The following is a 21672-nucleotide window of genomic DNA, read 5'->3' as shown; positions in this document are numbered from 1 at the left end:
TGTACGCGTGTACGTGTGATAGGAAAGGGGCAGGCTGGCACGACGGTTAGCCCGACGCGATACGACGGATAAACCTGTTCATGTCGGTTTTTCCACGGCTCTTTCCCCCCCCTCGTGACGTCCTATTTTACGCTGGTCGATATTAATTTGCGGACACCGAATACGGCGCGGGGATCTAACTGTCGGTCGTATCGTTCTACGTTTAAATGCCGCGAGAGATGCGGGAAGGAGAACGCGTTAACGCCAGCTTCCGTCGTCGAAAAACGTTTTCAATAAGATTCGAGTTAGATGACAGATAAACTGTGACGTATACCGTTCGCACGACGGCCGTCCACGTTTGAGAATCCCCCGCGTACGGCGTACGAGTCTGCAAAGACTTCTAATTCTATCGGTCGAACCTAAACGTGCGTAATAAATCTGTCTCGATGTTCCCCACGGCAGATTTATCTGTGCCGTTCTCGCGACCGCAACACGCAGCGTAAACAAGATCGATTGAGCGTAGTCTGTAAAGTTTTCCGGATGTGATTTAATATCCTGGTTAGTTGTACGGGAAAGTAATTTCAGCGAGCAGTGGCATTAAATAAACGGCGATAGAGAGAGAGAGAGAGAGAGAGAGAGAGAGAGAGAGAGAGAGAGAGAGAGAGAGAGAGAGAGAGAGAGAGAGAGAGAGAGAGAGAGAGAGAGAGAGAGAGAGAGAGAGAGAGAGAGAGAGAGAGAGAGAGAGAGAGAGAGAGAGAGAGGGAGGGGGAGAAAGGCAGATGGAGGGAGAGAGAAGATGCGTAAACACGCGAGACGTTAATTAACGCAAATTGCGAAATTTTTAAGTCCATCAAGCTGAAAAGCATTATACGATTATCGTCGCGAGTTAACCTCATATGTAATTCAAAGGGAGAACCGCCGTAATTATTAGGCAGCAGCCATCCCCCGTGAATGTCTCGCGAGATCTCCTCGCGACGACGAAGTTACGCACGCCGTTGAAGGGGGAAGATGAAATTAACGAGGCTGATCGGCGATGCTTCCTCGAACGACTGATTTAACGCAGTTTCCAGTTTCCTTTGCTCCATCCGTGCAACCATCTCGGAACTTTCACCGAGCCATGCTGAATCTAATAGTCGGCCCTCCCGTTTAAACAATCACTAGGTATTTCCACCCTATTTGCGCGAACGTTCTACTACGATCCCGACTAACGCCCTCGTAACGTCGCCGCGCGTATCCTCTCGCGTAATTTTTAATAGACCACCTTGGCGATTCGTTCGTCGCGTAGCGCACGACGGAGCTGTTACAATCTGTTAGAATGCAGTCAATTAGAGAAAAGTCGCCAATCCCCAATGTAAGTCTCCCAAAGCCACGTCTCTTTATTTCTCGGAAATTAAACATTTTCCACTTTATTAATCTGATAAAACATTACCTACTTAATAATTAAAGAAGTAGCAAAAGTTCTCTATGAAACATGGATTTTATTAAGTTTTTCCAGAGCTTATACATTCATGTCTTTTTAAAAAAAAATATATGTACATATATAAACAAAGTGATAAGCTAGTATCGGTCACTTTTATCTGTATTGATAATTTTTATAAAAAAAAAAAAGAATTAAATTTCAAGCACTAATTATGTCATGTTGAATTTATATGATTGATAACTCCCATGCCTCGCGAAATATTTATATAACGAGAGAGGCGAGGGAGAGAGAGAGAGAGAGAGAGAGGTTAAGGAAAACGTTGCTGGTCGGTTCTTGTAACAATAGAGATAGCGGATAAATACTGACCAATTTATAAATCAATATCGTCGAGGATACTCGTTGCGGGACTGTGTCATTACCTGCCTCGACGGCGGGAGGGTTAATCCGTTCATTTCCGGCTTTCGGGATGTTTCGAGATTTTCGGGATTGGGTCAACCCCGAGAAGAGTATCGTGTTTACGCGTTGTTAGCTACGCCCGGCAATTTTTCAAAGAACCGAGAACGTTTTCGGGACAAACGGCCTGGTGCGATGCCAAAAGGAAGTCAAAACTTTGCGTTCTCACCCTTGGATTATCCCCCCCCCTTCCCCCTCGTCATCCCTTCCGATATTCGCTATTCTCGTCACGTGCGCGGCGCGGCTGCCTCGCGCGGGTATCGAGTTGACGAACCGACGAATTAATTGATACCGACAGCCTATACGGCTGCGATTAAATACGCCGATTCCATGCAGCCTACGCTCGCATAACGACGTTCATCCGTTCGAATCGCGCACGTGTCGGAATGTCGCCGTTCGTATGTGCCGCCTCCATCGCGCATATCGTACGGAGATTCTCCACGGTATTGCACAACGCGTCACGTCGATAACCGCCACGAAATCACCCTTCATCTGACTGCCAACCGAGTTGATTCCGATGCGAGATCCTAGCGTCGATTCGGGGGCGAAGATATTTGCCATGCTCGCGGTTTACTTCGACGGGAGAGCGTTCTGCGCGAGCGGGAAAGAATTTCCCTTATCAAGGATTGGGGAGGGGAAGATCGTAAAACGATTTAGAGACCAAACAAATTGGTGTTGGTAATTGCACGATTGTTCGATTATCACCTGCACTCGGGTAAAACAATCTTCCAAAAAAAAAAGTGCATAAAGTGCCACGTTATAGAGTTTTCTTTAGTACACGCGCGCTATTTATTTGTCGGAAACGATGTTACCTTCGCTTCTGATCCTCCTGGCTCGTTTCTCCGTTGTACGCCGATTATAAATTATCACCGGCGGATTAAAGGATTTCCGCTCTTTAATCATAAATTCACAAAGCGTGCGAGATGAGGCGGACCCTCACCATTCCGGAATGCCCTGCCGCGCGCTGCCCTTTTGTCCTCGCGAGGATTCTTTCGACCATGATTGCTCGGGGTATCCACGGCGCATTAATTGATCCTGCCTTGCGCTCGCAATTAATTTGGCTCGTGTCAGGCGGGCGAGCGACGATGTTCACGCGCGTGCGTCACAGCGTGCGTGGTGCGCAACGTTGTTGTCGGCGTTCTTGTTGATTGCAGGCTGTCGTCAACGATATCCGCCCCCGAGGTTTTGGTGGCGTCCGCATCCACCGGAATGACGGTCGTTGACCGAAACTGGGAGGGAGAGCTTACGGTTTTCCATATATTGGTCAGTCACGAACGCGCGCGAATTTCGTCTGGGCGCTCGATTGGAATCTCGTCGTCGTTAGAGACGGGATCAAGCTGGTACATACGTATATTCACGGGCCGGTAGATTCAATCTCATATACCGCTATCGTTTCATTTAAATTGAAACAATTTAATGGATCTCGCTCTATTTTCTTCAAAAGTAATATAAAACTCAATAAAATTACTAAATTATATAGAGAGCAAGATTTCTTTAGGTTTAATAAACAGTTTTGTTCGACTATTCCGGAACATACATTTCTTTGGTTTTAATAAATTTTATACAGACTTCTTTAGATTTAATAAAATTTATTAGAAACAAAGAAATATATGCTTTGGAATAGTCGAACAAAACGATTTATTAAATTTAAAGAAATCTCTCTCTCTCTCTGTGTATAAAAGAGATTAAAATGAAAAATTGAGATAAAAATTTTACTTTCGCTCTTTTTCAAAATCCAACGTGACCTTTCACCTCATTAGAGATAATTGACCCAGGTAAAAATCGGGAAAGAAAATATTTGCATATATTATTACAAGATTGCTTTCTGTGCATGAATTTCGCACTAAGTGGCAAAGTAATCAGAGGAATTCGTTACCTGAAGCATATCGTCGTCAGTGCACGTGAGGGGTAGCGTCGTCGGTCCCATCCCACGGTGTCGTACACACCCGCAATCATCGTCCCAGAGTATAATAGAGATTAAAGTCGGCGGTGAAACACCTCTTTCACTTTCTGATCACGCACAAAGACTCGGCGAGAATAACGCCTTTCGACAACAGGAGTTGTTTCGGTCGCGCCCGCGGGATAACCGACTAGCAAAACTTTTCGCGCAACGTCGCGAGGAATCCCGGTAAGCTCCATTTGCGAGGGAGAGGGGAGGGAGGGGTAATACACGTCTGGCGGGCACGCGCGTGTGTCTGCCCGTGCATTTTTGACCGGAAAGTGGTGACGCGCGAGCATTTCCTATATCTCGATCGATTCCTAGTCGCAAGCTAGCTTTGAAAGCGATCGGCGGTGAAACGCGAGACGAGCTTTCACCGAGACGTGCCATTAGCGACAAGAAACGGACAAATCCCCTTTCCGAAAAAAGGAAAGCTCGAATACTGTCTACATATATATGTACATACGGAAACGACGGAGCGAGCGACGGTTAAAGTGGAAAAATCGACGAAAGAGGATATTATTTAATATACGTATGCGCGTAATGGAGGTCCACGCTTATCACGGACTGAGAAGCTCTTTGAGAGCTTTTTTAGCCGGGCTCGCTCTCTCGTAGCTCTCGTATGGTATATCACGCGTCTCTGCTCCATCCTGTGTCTCGCTTATAAAATGCGAGTACACGTGAAAACACTGAGGGACGCGAGGGAGCGCGAGTCGCGGCCGGCTGTATGAAGTCGGACTAAGTCACTATTCTCTTTTACTACCCTCCTCTCGCCGTTCCTCCTCGGAGCACACCGCTTTATATGGCGCTCGTAAAGCAGACAGTGAGAATTGGACGATAAGAAGCCAATTTTGGGATCAAGTACCCTCTCGGATTAATGGCGGGACGCGCGCGCTTTCCCCCGCGGGTTCTAAAATTTCGGAAAGTGGAGCGGCTGCCTCGCTGTGCTACGAGAGCTTCCGTTCTTTTTCCTCTCTTTCTCTCCCTCGTTCTTCCCTCTTGCTCCTCTACGGTTTCCTCGACGGCACTGCGAACATCCGAGAGGTGCGATAAGACGACGGGCATCGATGGCATTGCATATATATCCACGGGATTGGGCGACAGGCGTAAATCCAAAGCCAGTTTTTCCCAGTCGCTCGCCTTCCGGTTAAGCCTGCAATCTCTCGACCGTATATTCGGCGCCGCGATACTTTATCCGACCGCATCGACAGCTTCGTCTTCGACGACGAGGAGGAAGACGATGAGCGGGAAAACGATGGCGTCGTAAGACGTCGCGCGAATTAACGAAGATACGTCTGATCGATTACTCGACGAACCGAGTACAGGTGGATTTATACTGTCTTCTCGCAGAGACAGATATGGCAACGAATTTCCACAAAATCCATTTTACAACACATCTTAATCTCTAGTTAGACTCTCGAACCTACTACGTTCGCCATGTATATTTGCTTTGAATTTTAGGCGTGCTTCAATATAAACGTAAATTACGCTATTGCCTTGAATGAATATATGCTTGGGATACTTTTGATTCTTTTGTATTTTTTTCTATGATGCAGAATTATTATTACTACGTGAACATATAAAATCGCTTTTGGATCGCAGTTATCTTATCGAGCGGTCGTTCCGAGATTGCTGGCGCATTTCTACAACGTGCGTATGTCCTATAGGCGCGCTTGCATTTATTTACTCGTTCGTTTTCCAATTCCGCACGGTCTGACGCATATTACTTTTGCGCGGAAAAGAAGACGACGGAGCTACGATGTGCAATTAAAATCGCCCCTCCCTCGCCGTTCTCCTTTCTTCCGTCGCCATTCCGTTGTCGTCCTTGGGGCGCGGGCAAAGCAATTTACATGAGTAAACAGCTGCTGGTCGCAATTATGCTTCCTTCCTGTTCCAACCACGACGGTCGCTTATCATCTCGGTCATATTGATACCAGTACAATTTCGAATGAACCGGTGTTATCAATGAATATCGAAGAAGAAACGAATAAAGATTTAAGCAAAAGAAAAGAAGGGCAAAAGATGGGCATGTATTCAGGCATGAAAAGACAAAATTTGTCGCGTTGTCACGATGACGTATCGACTAAGAGAGGAATTTGATTGAGAATTATTTGAGGAATCCGTCGACGAGAGAGGCTGGAGAGTTGCCGATTCCGGGCAACACACCCTATAAAAATTATAACGCGGGCGGGAGAGACAGGTCATCAACCCATGATCGTTTGTCGTCGTCATCGGGATGATTGGCCCACTCATCGTTTCCCGGTGCATTTTTTATTTTTTCCCGCGATACATTTTCACGACACATTTTCCCGGCCGTATAGAATTGCACAACAAGCGCGCGGCGATCGATCACTTCGATCGCGGCGATTAAAACGACGACGAGGCGCGTCATTGTTGTACCGGCGGGCAGATTATTACGCGCGAGAGGGTCGAAGGAAAAGCGTCTCTCATCACCGCGGGCGATAACGGGTGTCAGTTTCGTGCACAGCGGAGTCGCGCGCTCGAATTCGACTCGACAACAATTCCCAGGGAGGGAAAAAAGGGCCACTCGAATTCTATCGGGAGTAAATTAAACGGTCCCCTTATTGCGCCTATTTATCTGATATCGCACGGCGCGCGCGCCCCCCCATAAATATTTGGCCTGCGCTCATTGACCGGAGGTGAATGCGTGATCATTTATTTATTGCTACGTCGACCATTATTTCCCGCTTTCCCGGCGCGTCCGCATTCGGAATTTTAAAACCGCGCGAATGGCGTAATATTTTACCATAGATTAATCCGCGTCCGGCATGGTCGATATGCGACGAATAAAAATGCACTTTAATCTCTGTTCATCCCTCTCCCCCTCCTTCTCCACCACCTTTCTTGCTCCCGTCGCGCCGAATTCCAGATAAGAACTGCGGAAAATCCAGCCTTGCCGCTTGAAAAACAAGGCGAACGACCGTATTCTATATTCAAGGGATTGCGCCGCAAATCCAATACAATGTACAACGCGATTTAATTGATAGGGATTCCCGGAATACGCCAAGTCGGAATTTTTCCGAGTTCGCCTCGGTAACGCGTTAACGGCCTTATCTAGCGTTTTTCGCCTACCGTACGGTCGCGAATAATCGTAATGAAATCGTATCGCGAGCTTTTTTGCATTACGGATGCGGCGCGAGTCCAGATTTATTTCCATGCAGAAAGAGAGAGAGAGAGAGAGAGAGAGAGAGGAAGAGAATGTCTCGAAACACTCCTCTACTTTTGTTCCTTTTTCCGTTTCGCTCGCGTCGCGCGTAACGCGCAACGCGACATTATTACGAAAATTTCAAACAAATCACGTAGCTTGAGTCCCCTCGCGTCGATACAAATCTCCCTACCGTCGACTTTATCGCCGCCGCGATTCAGTTCTCGCGCGGCGCACGAGAAATTTATTCCACGCCCACGGTAAAATCATATTGCCGCGACAACGAAATTAAAGTATTCCGGATGAACGCGTCCGCTGTACGGTAGCGCGGACGTTGCCGATCGGCGTGTCATTTAAATTCTTCCCGAAGGAGGAGAAAAATAGCGCGTGCTTTCCGCATCGGCGGAGCCGCCGCGTAACTGGATGCTTGTCGCGCGAAATTTATGGACTCGGGGAGACGAGGGGAGGCTCTGCAACATCTCTCCTCCGACTTCCGGAGAGTCAAATTTCACGGTGATTTGTGAGGCGCATCAGTTAACAAACACTTATCTGTTCGTGATATTGTCAGCTATCTCTTTCAAAGTGAGAAAAAAATTTCTTTTCCTCACGCGTACGTTATTTTTAATTACAAATCTCCTAACCCGTAAGATAAAATCGCGCCATCAAGGTATTAGGGGCTGGAGACGAAGCAGCTCGCTAGAATCCCGCCACTCGACGAAATATTCTAATTATCGCTCTCGAACTCACTCTCGATCGCAGATCGGCCAATAGGCCGGACAAGACAGAGCGAGATAGGGAGAGAGATAACAGCCTTTAATTAATTCCATAATCTTTTCCGATTGCCCTCGCGTCTCACGCGATTCGATCATCGACGATTGCGTGTATCGGCGTGTTTGGTGGACGCTCGACGCCTCGATCGTTGCTTTGAGGGGAATTTTAGTAACGCCATCACGGTCGCGCGGTCGCGCCCTACCGGTCTGGTGGTAGTTTCGGGCGTACAAAGTACTTTCGACGCTGAGCTCGTTTCGACGGCCGTGGAGTCGCCGACGCGAGATGAATGGGGCTGCAATATCGAGAATGCGTTCGACAATCAAATTCGCATTACGCGAAGCGTGACAGGTAGAGTGGCGAGATGTGGGGGGGGGGTGACGAACGGGGGGCGAGGCAAACGGGAGGGATGGGCTGCTCTCGGTTGGGTCGCGCAACGTTAATAAAGAACCTTCCGCGGGCGGAAGGGACCTCGTGAATTATAACCGGCCGTCACTGCTAACCGACGTGTAAGTGACACGGAACCACAATCAGGCATCTGTTGCGGCTTGCTGACTGCTATTGAGTATACATATCGGAGCGACGATTGATACATATCGGAATATCGGTGGCCAGCGAATTGATTTCGGTATTGTCCGCCTGTTACCGACGTGGAGACATTTCCTGGAGATATTTCGCCAACGGCGCGTCTACTCGTCGATCTACTCCCCTTCCGATCTGGCAGTTTGGTCCGTCTTGACCGAGGACGCATTCGAATTTCCGTTTCGTTTTTTTTCTCTCCATACTTTTCTCCAAATCTTGCCTCTTTTAAGCCTCGAACTTCCGTGTGCCAAAGAGATCCGTATATATCAATTCAGAAACACTCACCTGCAAACGGCGCGGTTTTGTTTCCAACGTCTGAATATTGCGATGTTTATTATGATTGAAATTGTTAACTTTGTTTCCTCGCGGAATTAGCTTGTACCTTGACTGCCGGCTACTATACGCGGGCAACATATTATTACCTAGCGCCATATTACGTTTACGGTAATATTATGTCGTTGGCCAGTGCGCGGCAAATTTTCGCAGACCGCACTCGGGACGATAACACGGCGAAAAAGCGAGGGCACTTACAACGGTCCGCCCTCCCCTCATTCATTCCCGATTCCATTTCCAACTGTGCACAATGCCCGGGGATTACAACAAACGGGGACGGGAATGTTTGCCGAGATGTGACGATCGCACTCTTTCGCGCCCATAATACTTTTCTATCGCGCGCGAAAGATGTAGAAGACGCGCGAAGAACCATTATCGGCGGCGAGAACTTTTCGAAAAAGAGGGACGCGAGGGCCGGGGGAGGAGAAGCCCGGGCGTGGAAAACTCTCTTCCCGATAGGAGAAAGGACGGAGTCAACTATACGAGGTCTATATCTCGAACGATCTTTCCGACCGGCGCGACGTTGGAGACGTGAAAATATGAGGAAAACTATACGTGTATCAAAATTTACGAGCCGCTAATGTACCGATCCATGGTGAGGCGAGAGAAAGCGAGAGAAAGAGAGAGAGAGATGCGATCCCCCTTTTCACATCCCATTCGCCTATTCGCGCAAGTCTCGACGTGTGGGGAGCGCCCCGAAAAGTTTCGCGAAAGGGAAGCAAAGAGATAGGGGTGGTAGAGAACTGAAGGATGGACCGGGGCGGGAATCTGTGCGAAGCGCGAGTAAATGTAATGACGATGTTTAAAGAGAAGTTTCGACGTTTAGCTCGATACAACAATACGTCCCATTGTTGCTCTCGGCTACGGTACAACAGTCCAAACTCCGGCCGGTGCCGGTGCCGGAGTCGGGAGGGGGAGGGAGGGGAACTTTCCACGATTCCAGAAGCGAATAGAATCCGAGCAATTTGTGCGCCTGTATACGTATACGTATATGCACCACGTATCGGGCTGACAGGTGCCGGGGGCGCTCTTTAACTAAAACCGAAAGCGCCAAAACAAATCTCGGGCGCGCGCGCGCGCGCGCGAGACCCTTGGCATTAATCCGGTAAAGTACGAGCCATTAGCTTCAAAGGGGGTTTTAAAAATTTTGCCGGGCCGGTATTATACAGCTACCCCTTTCCCGTCGGTATTTCACCGCACGGCCGACCGTATATTTTTCTTGTTATTGCTGCCCTCCCCTCCTCCTCTCTCTTTCCGGCTTCTCTCCCGTTTTAGCGGCATATTTAAAACGTACTGCTTTTTCCAGAGTATAACGCGCCCTGTTTTTCGCCTATCGATTTCACCGCGTGTTTAACATGACTCTAATTAAACCCTAGGGGATCACAAACCGTTGATGGTGTACTCGTTAAATCAGTTCTTTGAAGAGGGCGGAATTTTCACGCGGAATTCTTCCCGCGGATTTTTTTCGAAAATTTAGGCAGATTTATTACGCGGCGGGCCAACGTGCAAAAAAAAAGGATATTCTGCAATTGGAATGTAATCACAAAGTGCGAAATTCAAGAAGATTTTTAGAAAATACATTGTCCGCTTGGAAATTCCTTGCGTTTATCAAGTCATACTTCGGTCGCCGTGCAATCTCGCACAGTTCCCGCGATTCCTCGCGCGATGTAAAAAACGATCGATCAACTATCTGTCAGACAACAAACTTTCTCCAGCTTGATCAATATTTCGTGACCGGAAGCAGCTGTACCGAGCGCGGTGTCCTTTCGTTTCTTCGCCCCTTGGAATTTTCTATCGATGTTAATTCTAGGCGAAGAGTCACGAATGAAAAATTTAACGGAATCGCACCGAAACTGGCACCGCCTGTCTTCTCCGCTTGCATTTTTTAAACGGCGCCCCTTTCTTCCCTTTTGACACGAGCGACGAAACAAAAAGGCAACGAGCTTTCACGAGATCTCTCGCTGTCTCTCTCCGTTCCCCGAGAGAGAAATGGAAACGTCGAGCTGCGCGGCTGTCGGACTTTGCCTGCCGACGTCTTTCGGCGACAATCGACTCACTGAGCCGGGAAAAATGTTATATTCACACTTAAATAGCGCCTCAATCTTGGACGTATATACGTATATAGCGGGGTCGCGCGTTTATTTTGTTCGCTTCAGTTAAGTTCCTTTCGCTCGGCACGCCGCCCGCCGCCGCCACGTCGCTCGGGTGAAGTCGCGCGGACAAAAGTTATCTGACTTCGAGGCTTTTCCGGAGATACGCTGGATCCGCGTTCCACTAAGTGGAGGATTTTCGACGGTATGCAGGCAGGACAATGGCGCATGTACGAACTGACTAGCAGCCGTCCCGAAGCGCGACGAGCATCCCGGAGATGCATCGCAGGAAATGGTATGAGAAACGAACGCATTACGCGCGTTGTTGTTACGAATAAATTTCACGTACGGAGAAAATAACCAGCCCGGATGGAGGAATGAAAATTGTCAAAATTGCCAACTTTGATGGTGGCGCATTTTACGCGACGTATATACAGGGCATCGCGGGGATTTAAACTTTGAATCAGCAATCGCGAGAGCGAAGTAACAATGAGACGAAAACCAAGTATTATTAATTATTTATCTACTAAAAGCTTACTTGCGATAACACAAAATCATTCCTTTACCAACGTTTGGTTTAAATTGAAATCATCAAATGCCCCGGTGCATGATGGAGTCGTCCTGTCAGCTGCTCTCATCATTCAGAGCCGCTGAATCGTCATTCAGCTTTTTCGCTTATTAATTGTTTACCGGCGGCTTTTGTTCCGCGCGGCTGTCGCGAAATTCCCTCGCGTTTAAAGCTACGCGACGGCGGCGGAAGCGGATTCGCCGCCGGGGAAATAACCGGAACGCGCGCGAACCACGTAATGAATTTCAATTACGCTCCGGCGCAATAATTTGCTTATGTGGAGCACAGTAATTTCGTCTATGCTCGAACGCTCGAGTTCTCCGAAGTCGCGACATTTGTACGCCGTTGCGCGTCGCCGTTTGTTCTACGTGACTACAAGCGTAAATGCGCATTCACGCGCGCCCGCGCGGCGATGCGCTCGCGGTATAAACCCGGATTGTAAACCGTCGCGTAGACGATTCGACGTCAAGCGCCGAGTTAACCCCGATTAGCCTGCCTCCCCTCTTCTCGTCTCGCGTCATCTCTCTCTCGAGTCGGACCAATAAAACCTCTTTCCTCGACAAATCGTTCGTCGAAGTGCCTCAATTACGATGAGAAACAACTTTTTTTCTTCTTCGTCCGCGCGCGCTCGCGAGGCATTAAACCGTGACGTCAATAAAAGTGGAATAGATGAATCATGCATGAGGCGAGGAAATAGATTCCTGGATGTTCCTTCCGCTTCGTGCGCGCGCGTGGTAAACGCACGCGCGCATTAATATTCGCGTTGCACGAATTCTCAGAAGACTCAGAGCTGTACAGGGCCGTAGAAGCCGTAAAGAGAAGTGAAACCAGTATAATGTTCGATGTGCGCCCGCCGACACGAAGAAAACGCGCGCGGGCAAAGAGAAAATAAGGATCCGGCATGTAGATTTAACATTATGTACTCTGCAATCGCTCGCTGGAGCGCTCGCAAGCTTTCAAGAAGCGCTATAATTTTGAACAACGGTCGAAAGAGTTCTTGGCTAATCTCCCATAAAGATATGCGAATCAAGGTACTTTTCAATCTAATCAAACTTCATTTTCTTGTTTGAATCCGAATCAAAATCGAACCAATAAAGTTTTATTAATCAAATCGTTGAAGCGTAATAACATCCAACTAACAATACAATTATTATGTTAAATTTTAATCTACAGATAATAAGTAAAAGATTTCTACGAAGAATAATATTGATTATATACAGTTACTTAAAAAATATATTTAATAAATAAAAGTATTAATCCCCATACAGTACAGAATTTTGCTGCAGCAATTATGCAATCTTTTTGAATATTACTGCAATATTCTGTGCTGTATGGTTATATATGATTCGTATTCAGACTCTTCAAAATTTTTTAAACAGTCTATTTGAATTAATAGAGATTCAATTCAATCGAATCTTGTCCGATTCATTTTGATTTGTACTCGCAATAATTCGTACGTCTCTCTAATCCCCCGTACCGTTAAACTATCCGATGATAAATCGATCCTTGATCGCCGCTACTTAAAGCCGTGGAAATAATTTCGGCTCTTTCACGGCGCGTCGCGAGTTATCGATACGCCCGAGCGAGTCCGGGTAATACCGCGCGGTGGCGGCGCGGCGCAAAAAGAGCCGAAGATTACCGCGTACGAAGATTAAGCTTACCTACCGGCCGACAAAAACGTGAGTTTTCCATCAAACTCGCGAAAAGCGTAAAGTAAGTTACGGGCGCGGCGGCGGTGGAGAAGATATCGAAAATACATTGCGAAGTATAAAGCCGACGGCCCCGGCTATAGCCCGCGCGCGTCGGCGGCTTATGAATACTTTATAAGCATCGCTCTTATTCGCCATCGCGTAGCACTCCGGTTTTCTTGATCCCCGGCACCCGCGCGGGGCAATTTCGCTGCGCGAAACTGCGGCGAACGGTTACGCCATGCATAATACCGCGACCTTGCGCGTTTCGCGCGCGACAAGTGGCGACGAGATGCAAATCGCACGGGGCGTGACGAGACGCGTCTTCTGAAGCGTCGTTGACGGGCGAGGAGGAGAGGAAAGAGAGAGAGAGAGAGAGAGAGAGAGAGAGAGAAATTGTTCGATCTCACCTCCGCCGGTGGCGTACGACGACGAGAGGGCGGAAGGATGACGTTATTGAGGCTTTAAGCCGCCAGGTACTCCATTAGCGGCGACGCGCCAAGGAGTAGTTTGTCAAAGCGCGATGCATTTGCATAATTGCCGCGCGCGCCGAATAATTATGCGCGTATCCATTAGGTAATAAAGTCGAAGCTAAACTTTAAACCGACGAGACGATTTCCTGCGTGACAGACGTAAACCGCCAAGTGCCGTTTCAATTTATCTCTCTCTTTCACACACACACACACACACACACGCACCTGTGTGCGTTACCTGCATAGCGTGCAATTCATACCGGCTCCACGTGCCTGCATAACTCGCACGTTCACGTGCCTGTCGACTAATACGATACATCGCCAATGAGGTTAACTGTTAAATTCGCAATTCTATTCATGTATGGCACTAAGGGTCGTGCGAATATTTTCCTCCGATCGCAAATGTTCGTAACGTAAGGCGTGATCCGAGTCAACCAAGCAACTTGCTGCGTACGAAGCCGCCGTTCGTCAAGACACGGCTCATTTGCATACTAATTATGTTTTCACGCCGTGTTATACATGAGAGTACTCGGCGACCAGAAGTCGGCGATAAATCTTCGACGATTATTTTAATGACAGAGAATGCAATAGATTTCAGATTTTGTTTGTAATGCATGGATCTCTATTACTTTTTTTTTTACAAGTTGTGATTCTTCGGTTACTCCAACCTACATGTGACAAAACATTTTAATTCCTGATACGATTCGTTAATTTCAAGGTAATTTAAAAAAAAAAAAAAAATTAAACATAAAAAAGTTTTATTTCACCACGTTTCAAGCGACATAAAGTTAAGGTATCCGTACAAAATATAGAACAATACGATATCCATATCGGATATGTGGCAATTTCTCTTTTGCAAAAATCGCTACGTCATATTTATTTATCGCTTTTTACCTTTTTTTCGAGCTTTTTACTCCACCTATGAAATATTTTCCCCTTTTTATTTATTTATGCCTGCGAAAGTTTGTCCTATAAATTTCAGACGACTGGTGTATCTCGTAATTAGTATTCTGTCGTATAATAAAATATTAAAATGTGTCAATAAATGACGCACGTCGGTATAATGAGTTTTGCGTGTATGTATATACGTGTATTATATATGCACTTCCTCGCGTATAAATCTTGCGCATATTTCAGGCAAAAAATATTGTCAATTACGTGAAGCGAGCACTTTAATCACTGGAATACAATGATCGCGATGACACTCGGGCCAATTTCTAACTTTAAACATATTACGTGACGCGCAATCGTGTCACGATATATTATATTGGTAAGTAATCGATATCGTCTGATCTTTTTTTCAATTTTTCCAGTTAGCGATTTGCATTACTCTGCGGTTTCAATTTGCAAACGATAGGCGATCGGTGAAGAGTTCAAAGAGCGATACGAGATACACTCAAATCCGTACGTATCGTTAAAAAGATTACTTATCGCCCATAAATATTATGAAATAACTTATAATTCTCATTTTCATACTGCTTCGATGTCTCCTTCGACTGAATAAAATGGAACAAAGTACAATATTTGTTTCTATAAATAACGGCCGTCTTAGTGCACAAATTGCCAAGAGCGGCGTAGGGTAATTAATTGTTCGAACTCGATCGGTATCAAGATCGTAAGAACCATAGAGAACGATCCCGCGTTTCACGTCTCTTAGCGCCGACACGACCGGCGTTTCGAGGGGTAATGGAACGGCATACGGAGTGGAGTGCGCTATTCGAGTATGATAGCCCGCGCTGGTTGTGAAACGTCGGGTTTTACGGCGGTATTCAGTAATGCGTTACTGAATCATCGCGTTTATCACCTCCTGTGTCTTCCTTCCTTTCGTCGAATAAAAAAACCCGCCTAACGGTTGTTTAATAATAATAATAAAAAAAAAACCCGATGTCGGTTAGCTCCTATTGAAAAGCCAATTTCTAAAGCGACCCACATCGATTTTCTACCGTTAAATACGCGTGTTTGTTCTCGGGCTTTAACGAACGCGATGACTGATTTCCCACCCGCTGCGGCCGCCGCCGTCGCGAAAGCTCGGCGTGCCCGAGCCCGCTTCGTCAGCGCCGACGACGTGTCGAGATGCAGTTTGTCAAAGTCCAATGTATTTGCATAATTCAACGAGCTGCCGGCGTACACTTACGAGAGTGCACGTCGGATAACGCGGAGCTCAATTTATAATCATTTTTGCTGCGCCGGGAACGTCGATATCGCGGTCGGGGTGAAGGAAGGTAACTTCTCGACCTCACCTCGTCTTCTCGGGGCGGAGGAGTTCGTTACAAGGAAAACCGCCGCCGCGGTGGAAGTCGAAGATCGACCTCCTTCGAAAGAAACCCAGGAGGGGATGGGGGTCGACGGAGAGGGATCGCGTTTCCGCGAGGCGCACGATGCGTTTGCATAATTTACCAGCTGATGGACGCAGCTGGGGCGTAAACTTTGCGCAACAATCTCGAAATTAAATTTTCAGCGACTTTTAGCACAGAGAGCGGCGCGTCGTCGCCGCGGCGTCCGGGGAGATTCGTTACAAGTTTAAACGGCGTTTAAGAAATTCGTGGGGTATTCGTTCGGTGGCCCGTCTAGCAATAATGCACGGGGGTGCTCCCGACGACAGGGCTACTTGACGCGCAAATATTTCATGTCGCGGGCAATGGTTCCCGTGGTTTCGAAGTAGACTTTCGTATTTAATGCGAATAACAATTGAGCGGGAAATTATGTATTCACATTGCTTTCCCGCATCGTCGGGAGATATATTCGTACACGAAGCTGCCGTAGCGGATACTCGAGCGAATTAATGATCGTCAACGTTAATCGTGATTGACGATGGAACTTTCCGTCGCTGTTATTAATCGCGAGTTCGATTGAGTTTCGTCCCAGAAACTTGGGCGAGAAATTCCAAGTGGATTAATACCTTAAGGCGTCTCGTAAGGTCTCGAAACAACGGGCAGGCCGAGGGTTGAAGAATTTGCATTCTGACGCCGGTCGGGCATTTAACTTCTCGGGATCTCCGCGCATTAGATAAACAGTAGCCTGTCCGCAACGTGCTAGCCCTGGGGCTGTCTTGACGCGTGGCTAATTGCGTTTTCCAGGTGCGGACCCCGGGACTTTGGAAAACCGACCGCTCTCATCCCGTCTTTCTCTCTCTCTCTCTCTCTCTCTCTCTCTCTGGCTCTTCTCCCCTCTTACCCTCTCGCTCTCTCGCACTCCGTCTCGGGGAAGCTGGCGAGGAGCGGCGGCGCAAGAACGAAGGACGCTTCGCCCGAGAGAGACGATCCCGTGTGCAATGCCAAGTCATGCTACTTAGCGTGAGTAATACGAACGTCATTTTCCAACGAACTTTGGTCGCGTAGCAACGCGAACGGGAGCGAACGTCGCGCGTCGGCGCTCGTGGTATTAAGAATTTTCTTAAGACACTCGCGCGGAGTCTTGCGAGACGCCGCGCACACGCGGAGATATCGAGGATATTGAAGATGCGTTAATGGCAGGGAGGGCGGGAGGGAGGTAAGGCAGGAAGGAAAGGAGCGTTGTGCGCTGGAGGGCCGGCACTAAATTTCATTTGCATTCCGAAGATTAATACCGGCTGCACCTGCCGGCGGTGTGCGGTGCGGCGCGATGCGCGCGCGGAACGATCGATTATTTCGGGCTCGTAAATTCCGACCTTAAGCAGAACGCGCGCGCGAGGGAGGCAACGCAGTTAATTTTACGAATAGATTGCGCCGGTATACTCCGTAAATCCCGCACTTACTTCCCAGCATCTGCGTCAGATTACACGCCGGAATATTAAAGCGTCTCGCTGGTTCTCTCTCTTTCTCTCCCCCCCTCTCTCTCTCTCTTTCCTTCTCGGTTCGCTAAGTCGACTTGACCGGTAAGCCCTGATGCGGAAATCGCGGGACAGGATTGCGGAGCCGGGTGCGGAGGGGGAGGGGGGGGGGAGAAGCGTGTAGCGTGAGGCACGTTAACGACGACGAGAAACGACGTCTCGAATCCTCTGAGCGGAGTTGGACGGCGATGGCCCTTTCGCGTTTCGTAAACATCGTAAACTGCGAATCATTGGAAGTGACAGGCAGACGGCCTGACTGTTCACGAAGAACTCTCCGACGTCGCGACGTTGATAGCCCTTAACTTTGCGCATGCTAATGCGACATCCAGCGGGAAGGCCGGGGGGAGGGAGAGAGAGAGAGAGAGGAAGGATAGAGGAAAGAAGAGGGGATGGATGTAAAGAGAAGCATGGCCACCCTGACAACACCGCAGCTACTTCCGTCGGTCTCGCGGACGGAACAATGAGTATCCGGGGAAACAATGGCACGGGGAAGCTCGTACAACGGACGAAATCGTACCTTGTTAAGGAAATTTTAGGCGGACAATGATATCATATCGTTCCACCGCTGTTCCGGTAAGATTGACTTTGTCGGAGCAACGAGTTCCATCTACGACAGCGACATGCGGTGTTGTATGCGTTGTTATTTTTGCGAAAACTGACTTTGCTAGATTCCAAATTACATTACTTTTTGCAACTCTTGCAAGCAAAAGCAATAATATTTAACACTAATTAATTTTGAAATATCATAGTTCAATATAAAATTCTGTTATGTTTAAATCAGATGAGACATAAAGTCCCATCTGATTTAAATAGAATTTATTAGAATTAATTTATCGGGCATAAATGTATATTACAAGAACAAGTTTTTGCTGCGAGCATTGATCGCAATCTCAAAGTTGTAATGAAACAGATCTAAATGGATGAAATCTCGCACAGCCGAGCGAGTTCGCGGTCTGTAACGTTAAATGAGTGTCCATCGTTTGTTTATTCCGCCCGTTTGCCGTAAAATGTGCCGCTACGCGTGCACGCCGCTATCGTCGGGGACGTATCGTCTGTGTCCGTATTGTTTACGGTTCGCGATGGCGGCGGACGGCTGCATGCCGTGTACGGAAAAATAATGTTAACCATTTCCATAAAGTTCATCGCTGCGCCGTGCCGCCCGCTCGCTGGAGAAGACGATACCGCCTGCCATCACGGGACGCTATCTGAGTACGAACTCAAACTACGGGGAGCAAGAGAGGCTGGGAGAGAGGGAGGATGGAGAAAGAGTGTAAAGGAGAGTCTGAAATAACAGTCGAGTACACTCCCTCTCTCTCTCTCTCTCTCTCTCTTTCGCTAATGTAGCGTGTAGGAGAGTGTAGAAACGCGCGCTATCGTTTTTCCCACGTTACCTGCCAAAAGTTTATCTCGAGTTACGAAGGGAGTACGACGTCGCTGAAGAAAACTCATTGAGAAGGAGCGGAATCAAATGTCCCTCCTTCTCCCCCTTGCCTCTTCCGTCGCACGCCCCTAACTTTTCCCGCGCTTTAATCTCGTTCTCCCCCTTTATTCTCTTCGATCGTTTTAATTTTTCTCATTACGGACGCGATAGCATTCAAACGAATCGACTCGGGATGATCGGGGAGGGGGGGAGGGGGGGAGGGAGGCTTGCTCGTCCGATAGTTTGGATTGCGCGGCGAAGACCTCAATCGTCGTCGTGGATGGCGTATTTTTTTTTTCGATGGGAAATATTAAGAAATCAAAAGTAATTAAAGAAATCACGAAAGAGAAACGATTCGAAGTTAAGTACACTTTTATTAAAATGATAATGTATATAATTATTTGCTTTCTTACGCATTATTTATATTGTATAATTTATATCAACTCGCTTTTTAAGTTTTAACTTACGGACGACGTTTTAGCTTATATAGAGGTTGCGGTATATAAATTTACTCGGATGAGGAACATAAAAAAAAGCCATTTGGGATGGCGCATAAACACGCTCGATAACAGAGAGACGTTGCTACCATTTCTCTCGCGAAACTAAATTCGAACCGCGAACAACGCTCGCCGGATGCTGCGAGCTGAAGCATAATTGGCTAAATAAGCGCGTAAGCCCGCGGCTTAACTTACACTCAAGAACTCGTTTCGCATTTACGCGCTCCGCTTGCCGACTTGCCCCGAGGAGGGATCGCGGAAATTTCGGAATTGCGGCGTACGCCCGGTGTACAAGGTGTCTCGCACTTCCCCTTTACCTACGAATCAATTTGGAGCTGATTTCCCCTCAACGATAATTCGATTGGGCGTTGCCTTCTGTGCAGCGAGTTTTCTTCACTTTAGGTTTAAAGACCCTTAGCTCTAGATATTAAAATATTCTTATCAAAGTAACACTTCGTCCTTTTAATCCTCGTCGAGGGACAAAGTTTATCATCTTCAGTTTTTTTTTTTTAAGGTAGACTCACACGCGCAGTTTTCTTGGGATCTTCGATCCAAGAATCGGTTGGTCTCTCGTTTCATCGACGGAGTGCAGGAAAACCCGCGACACCCTATCGATAGTCGCGCAGCTCGAGACTGCAGCCGTGGCGAGTGTCTCGTGCATTCGCATATATCTGAAATTGGCGAAATTGACGCGCCTGGCACTTGGGGGAGGCAGGGAGGAGGAGGTAAGGGAGTGTAAATATTATGCATATCGCGGTGCAACCGAGGGTAGGTGCCGTCCGAGGTAAGGGCGAGGGGTAGGGGAAAACGGTGCACCGGATGGATATCGACCGCCCTCCCTCGTTTCGACGACACGAGGGACCGAAGTTCTCTGTCGGCACTTAAGTGCGCTAATAACCGGAGTGCTCTCGCGTTCCATTTGGGAATGCCGCTATTCCGCCCGACAAATAGTATCCGCTCTTCCTTTTTCTCTCCCTATTTTTCCAGCAGCTTTTTTTCCCTCGCGCGCGACTTGCGGTGGGTGAAAACGCGCGGCGATATCGTCGCCGCAGTGTGCGCGAAACGATCACCTTGGAGCGGGGTTTTTCAACCGCTTTCTTCTCCTCCTCCTACTCCACGTCGACTTCCGACCGCCGCCGCGACGGTTCGCCGCCGCGGAGCATTGCAAATGAGCACTCGAGATGTGTCGGGACATTTTCGTTGAAAATCAGATGTAAATGTACGAGCAGCGTTTAAGAGTAATCAACAGATAGAAGGAACGCGAAAGAACGACACGCGTATAAAAAATTACGAGCAGGGGGTCGTTACGTCACAGATTCCGTTCGCCTGGTTATAGGTGTGCGTTTGTCATTTGCGCTGGCATTTTGTTTTATATCGATAGGGTGCATAAATTGCGCGATAGATCGGCGAGATTTCGCGCGGAACGTGCCGTTCGAAACGTGTTCATTCTTCGGGCGCGTGCACCACCACTCGCGCGAGCGAAAATTAGTTAGCGAGTTTCATGTACGTGCGAAATACGACTATGATATTACCTGACCCGGGGAGCCCATCTGATTTCTCGTCGAAAACCCGATCTCCCCGGCTCCGGGGGAAGCACGTAGCCTCGAGATGCGCAGGTAACGACGCGATCTCCTGGGCCGGGAATGTCTGGCCTCGTCCCCCCCTCCCCCGCTTCCGCGAATCGGCGACAGATATTGCCATAAACGCCTTTATCCTTAATTACCGCGCGACATAACAGTAAAACAACCGTACCATGGCGGCGGCGCGCGGCGCGACGAATGCAAGTGGAGTAAACGGCTTTGGCAACTCGCAAAATTGGATGTGCCCGATGGAACGTGCGATTACGAAGAAGCGACTCTGACTGAGAGGCGCGTGCGTCCGCGCTGTCGTCTTATTATTAGAAGTGCACGTATACCTTCGTCGTTTTCAACCAATTCATTTTTTTATAGCAAAGAACGTCGATACGAGACTCCGACTTTTTCAACTGCGAAAACTCACGTGATCCAAGCTCATTTATTAAAATAATTGTATGCTAAAAACAGAAACCGTGCACATCGTGTAAGTTGAAAAACGGAAGAGCGGCAATCGATTCCATTGTGCAATCTCTCTAATAGTACTTTATGCATTATTCACACTGTGTGCGCTTATGGCACCGGCGTGAATCAGGATCGTAATACGAACCGGATTGTCTTGGGTAAATCGACTTGGCATTAACTATGAGCGCGTCATAACTGTAGTTCGAGGAAATGAAATTCGCTCGTTAATAAGTGTCGTACGTGGTAATTAAAGTCACGCCGGCGTGGCGACGTGACGCGAATATATTACGCGTACACGCGAGAGGGTAAGTCTATATAGGCACCCCTACCGGTATATCATAAATGTATTATAAAATTGGACGTAGAGTCGCGCAGGTTAATTGAACGGTCACGATTGTCTTTCGTGCCCGGACTGTCACGGGCATCATCCACCACCGCGGAGGATAAGCCCC

The 21672-nt window shown here is 47.9% G+C and overlaps 2 protein-coding genes across 9 annotated transcripts in view; one reads left to right on the top strand and one right to left on the bottom strand.

Moving 5' to 3' along the window:
• Positions 1-21672, top strand: part of LOC105839218 (growth factor receptor-bound protein 14) — a 295416-nt gene that overhangs the window by 20787 nt on the left and 252957 nt on the right. The window contains exon 1 of one of the 5 annotated variants that reach the window (XM_036292217.1): positions 10994-11025. The exons of 1 other annotated variant lie outside the window; for it this stretch is intronic. In XM_036292217.1, the coding sequence (XP_036148110.1) occupies positions 11009-11025 (17 nt within the window). In that variant the 5' untranslated portion in view covers positions 10994-11008. Of the gene's footprint in view, positions 1-10993; positions 11026-13368; positions 13382-16598; positions 16753-17822; positions 17841-21672 lie in introns of those variants that run through there. 3 more of the 5 variants (XM_036292218.1, XM_036292219.1, XM_036292220.1) reach the window with 3 other exon arrangements.
• LOC105839217 (SET and MYND domain-containing protein 4) overlaps positions 1-21672 on the bottom strand; it is a 207352-nt gene that overhangs the window by 71135 nt on the left and 114545 nt on the right. The gene's annotated exons all lie outside the window — the stretch shown is intronic.

Source organism: Monomorium pharaonis, chromosome 9 (assembly GCF_013373865.1).
Source record: "Monomorium pharaonis isolate MP-MQ-018 chromosome 9, ASM1337386v2, whole genome shotgun sequence".
NCBI lineage: Eukaryota > Metazoa > Arthropoda > Insecta > Hymenoptera > Formicidae > Monomorium > Monomorium pharaonis.
Note: the sequence above shows the minus strand (reverse complement) of the source record. Positions and strands in the feature narration are given on the sequence as shown.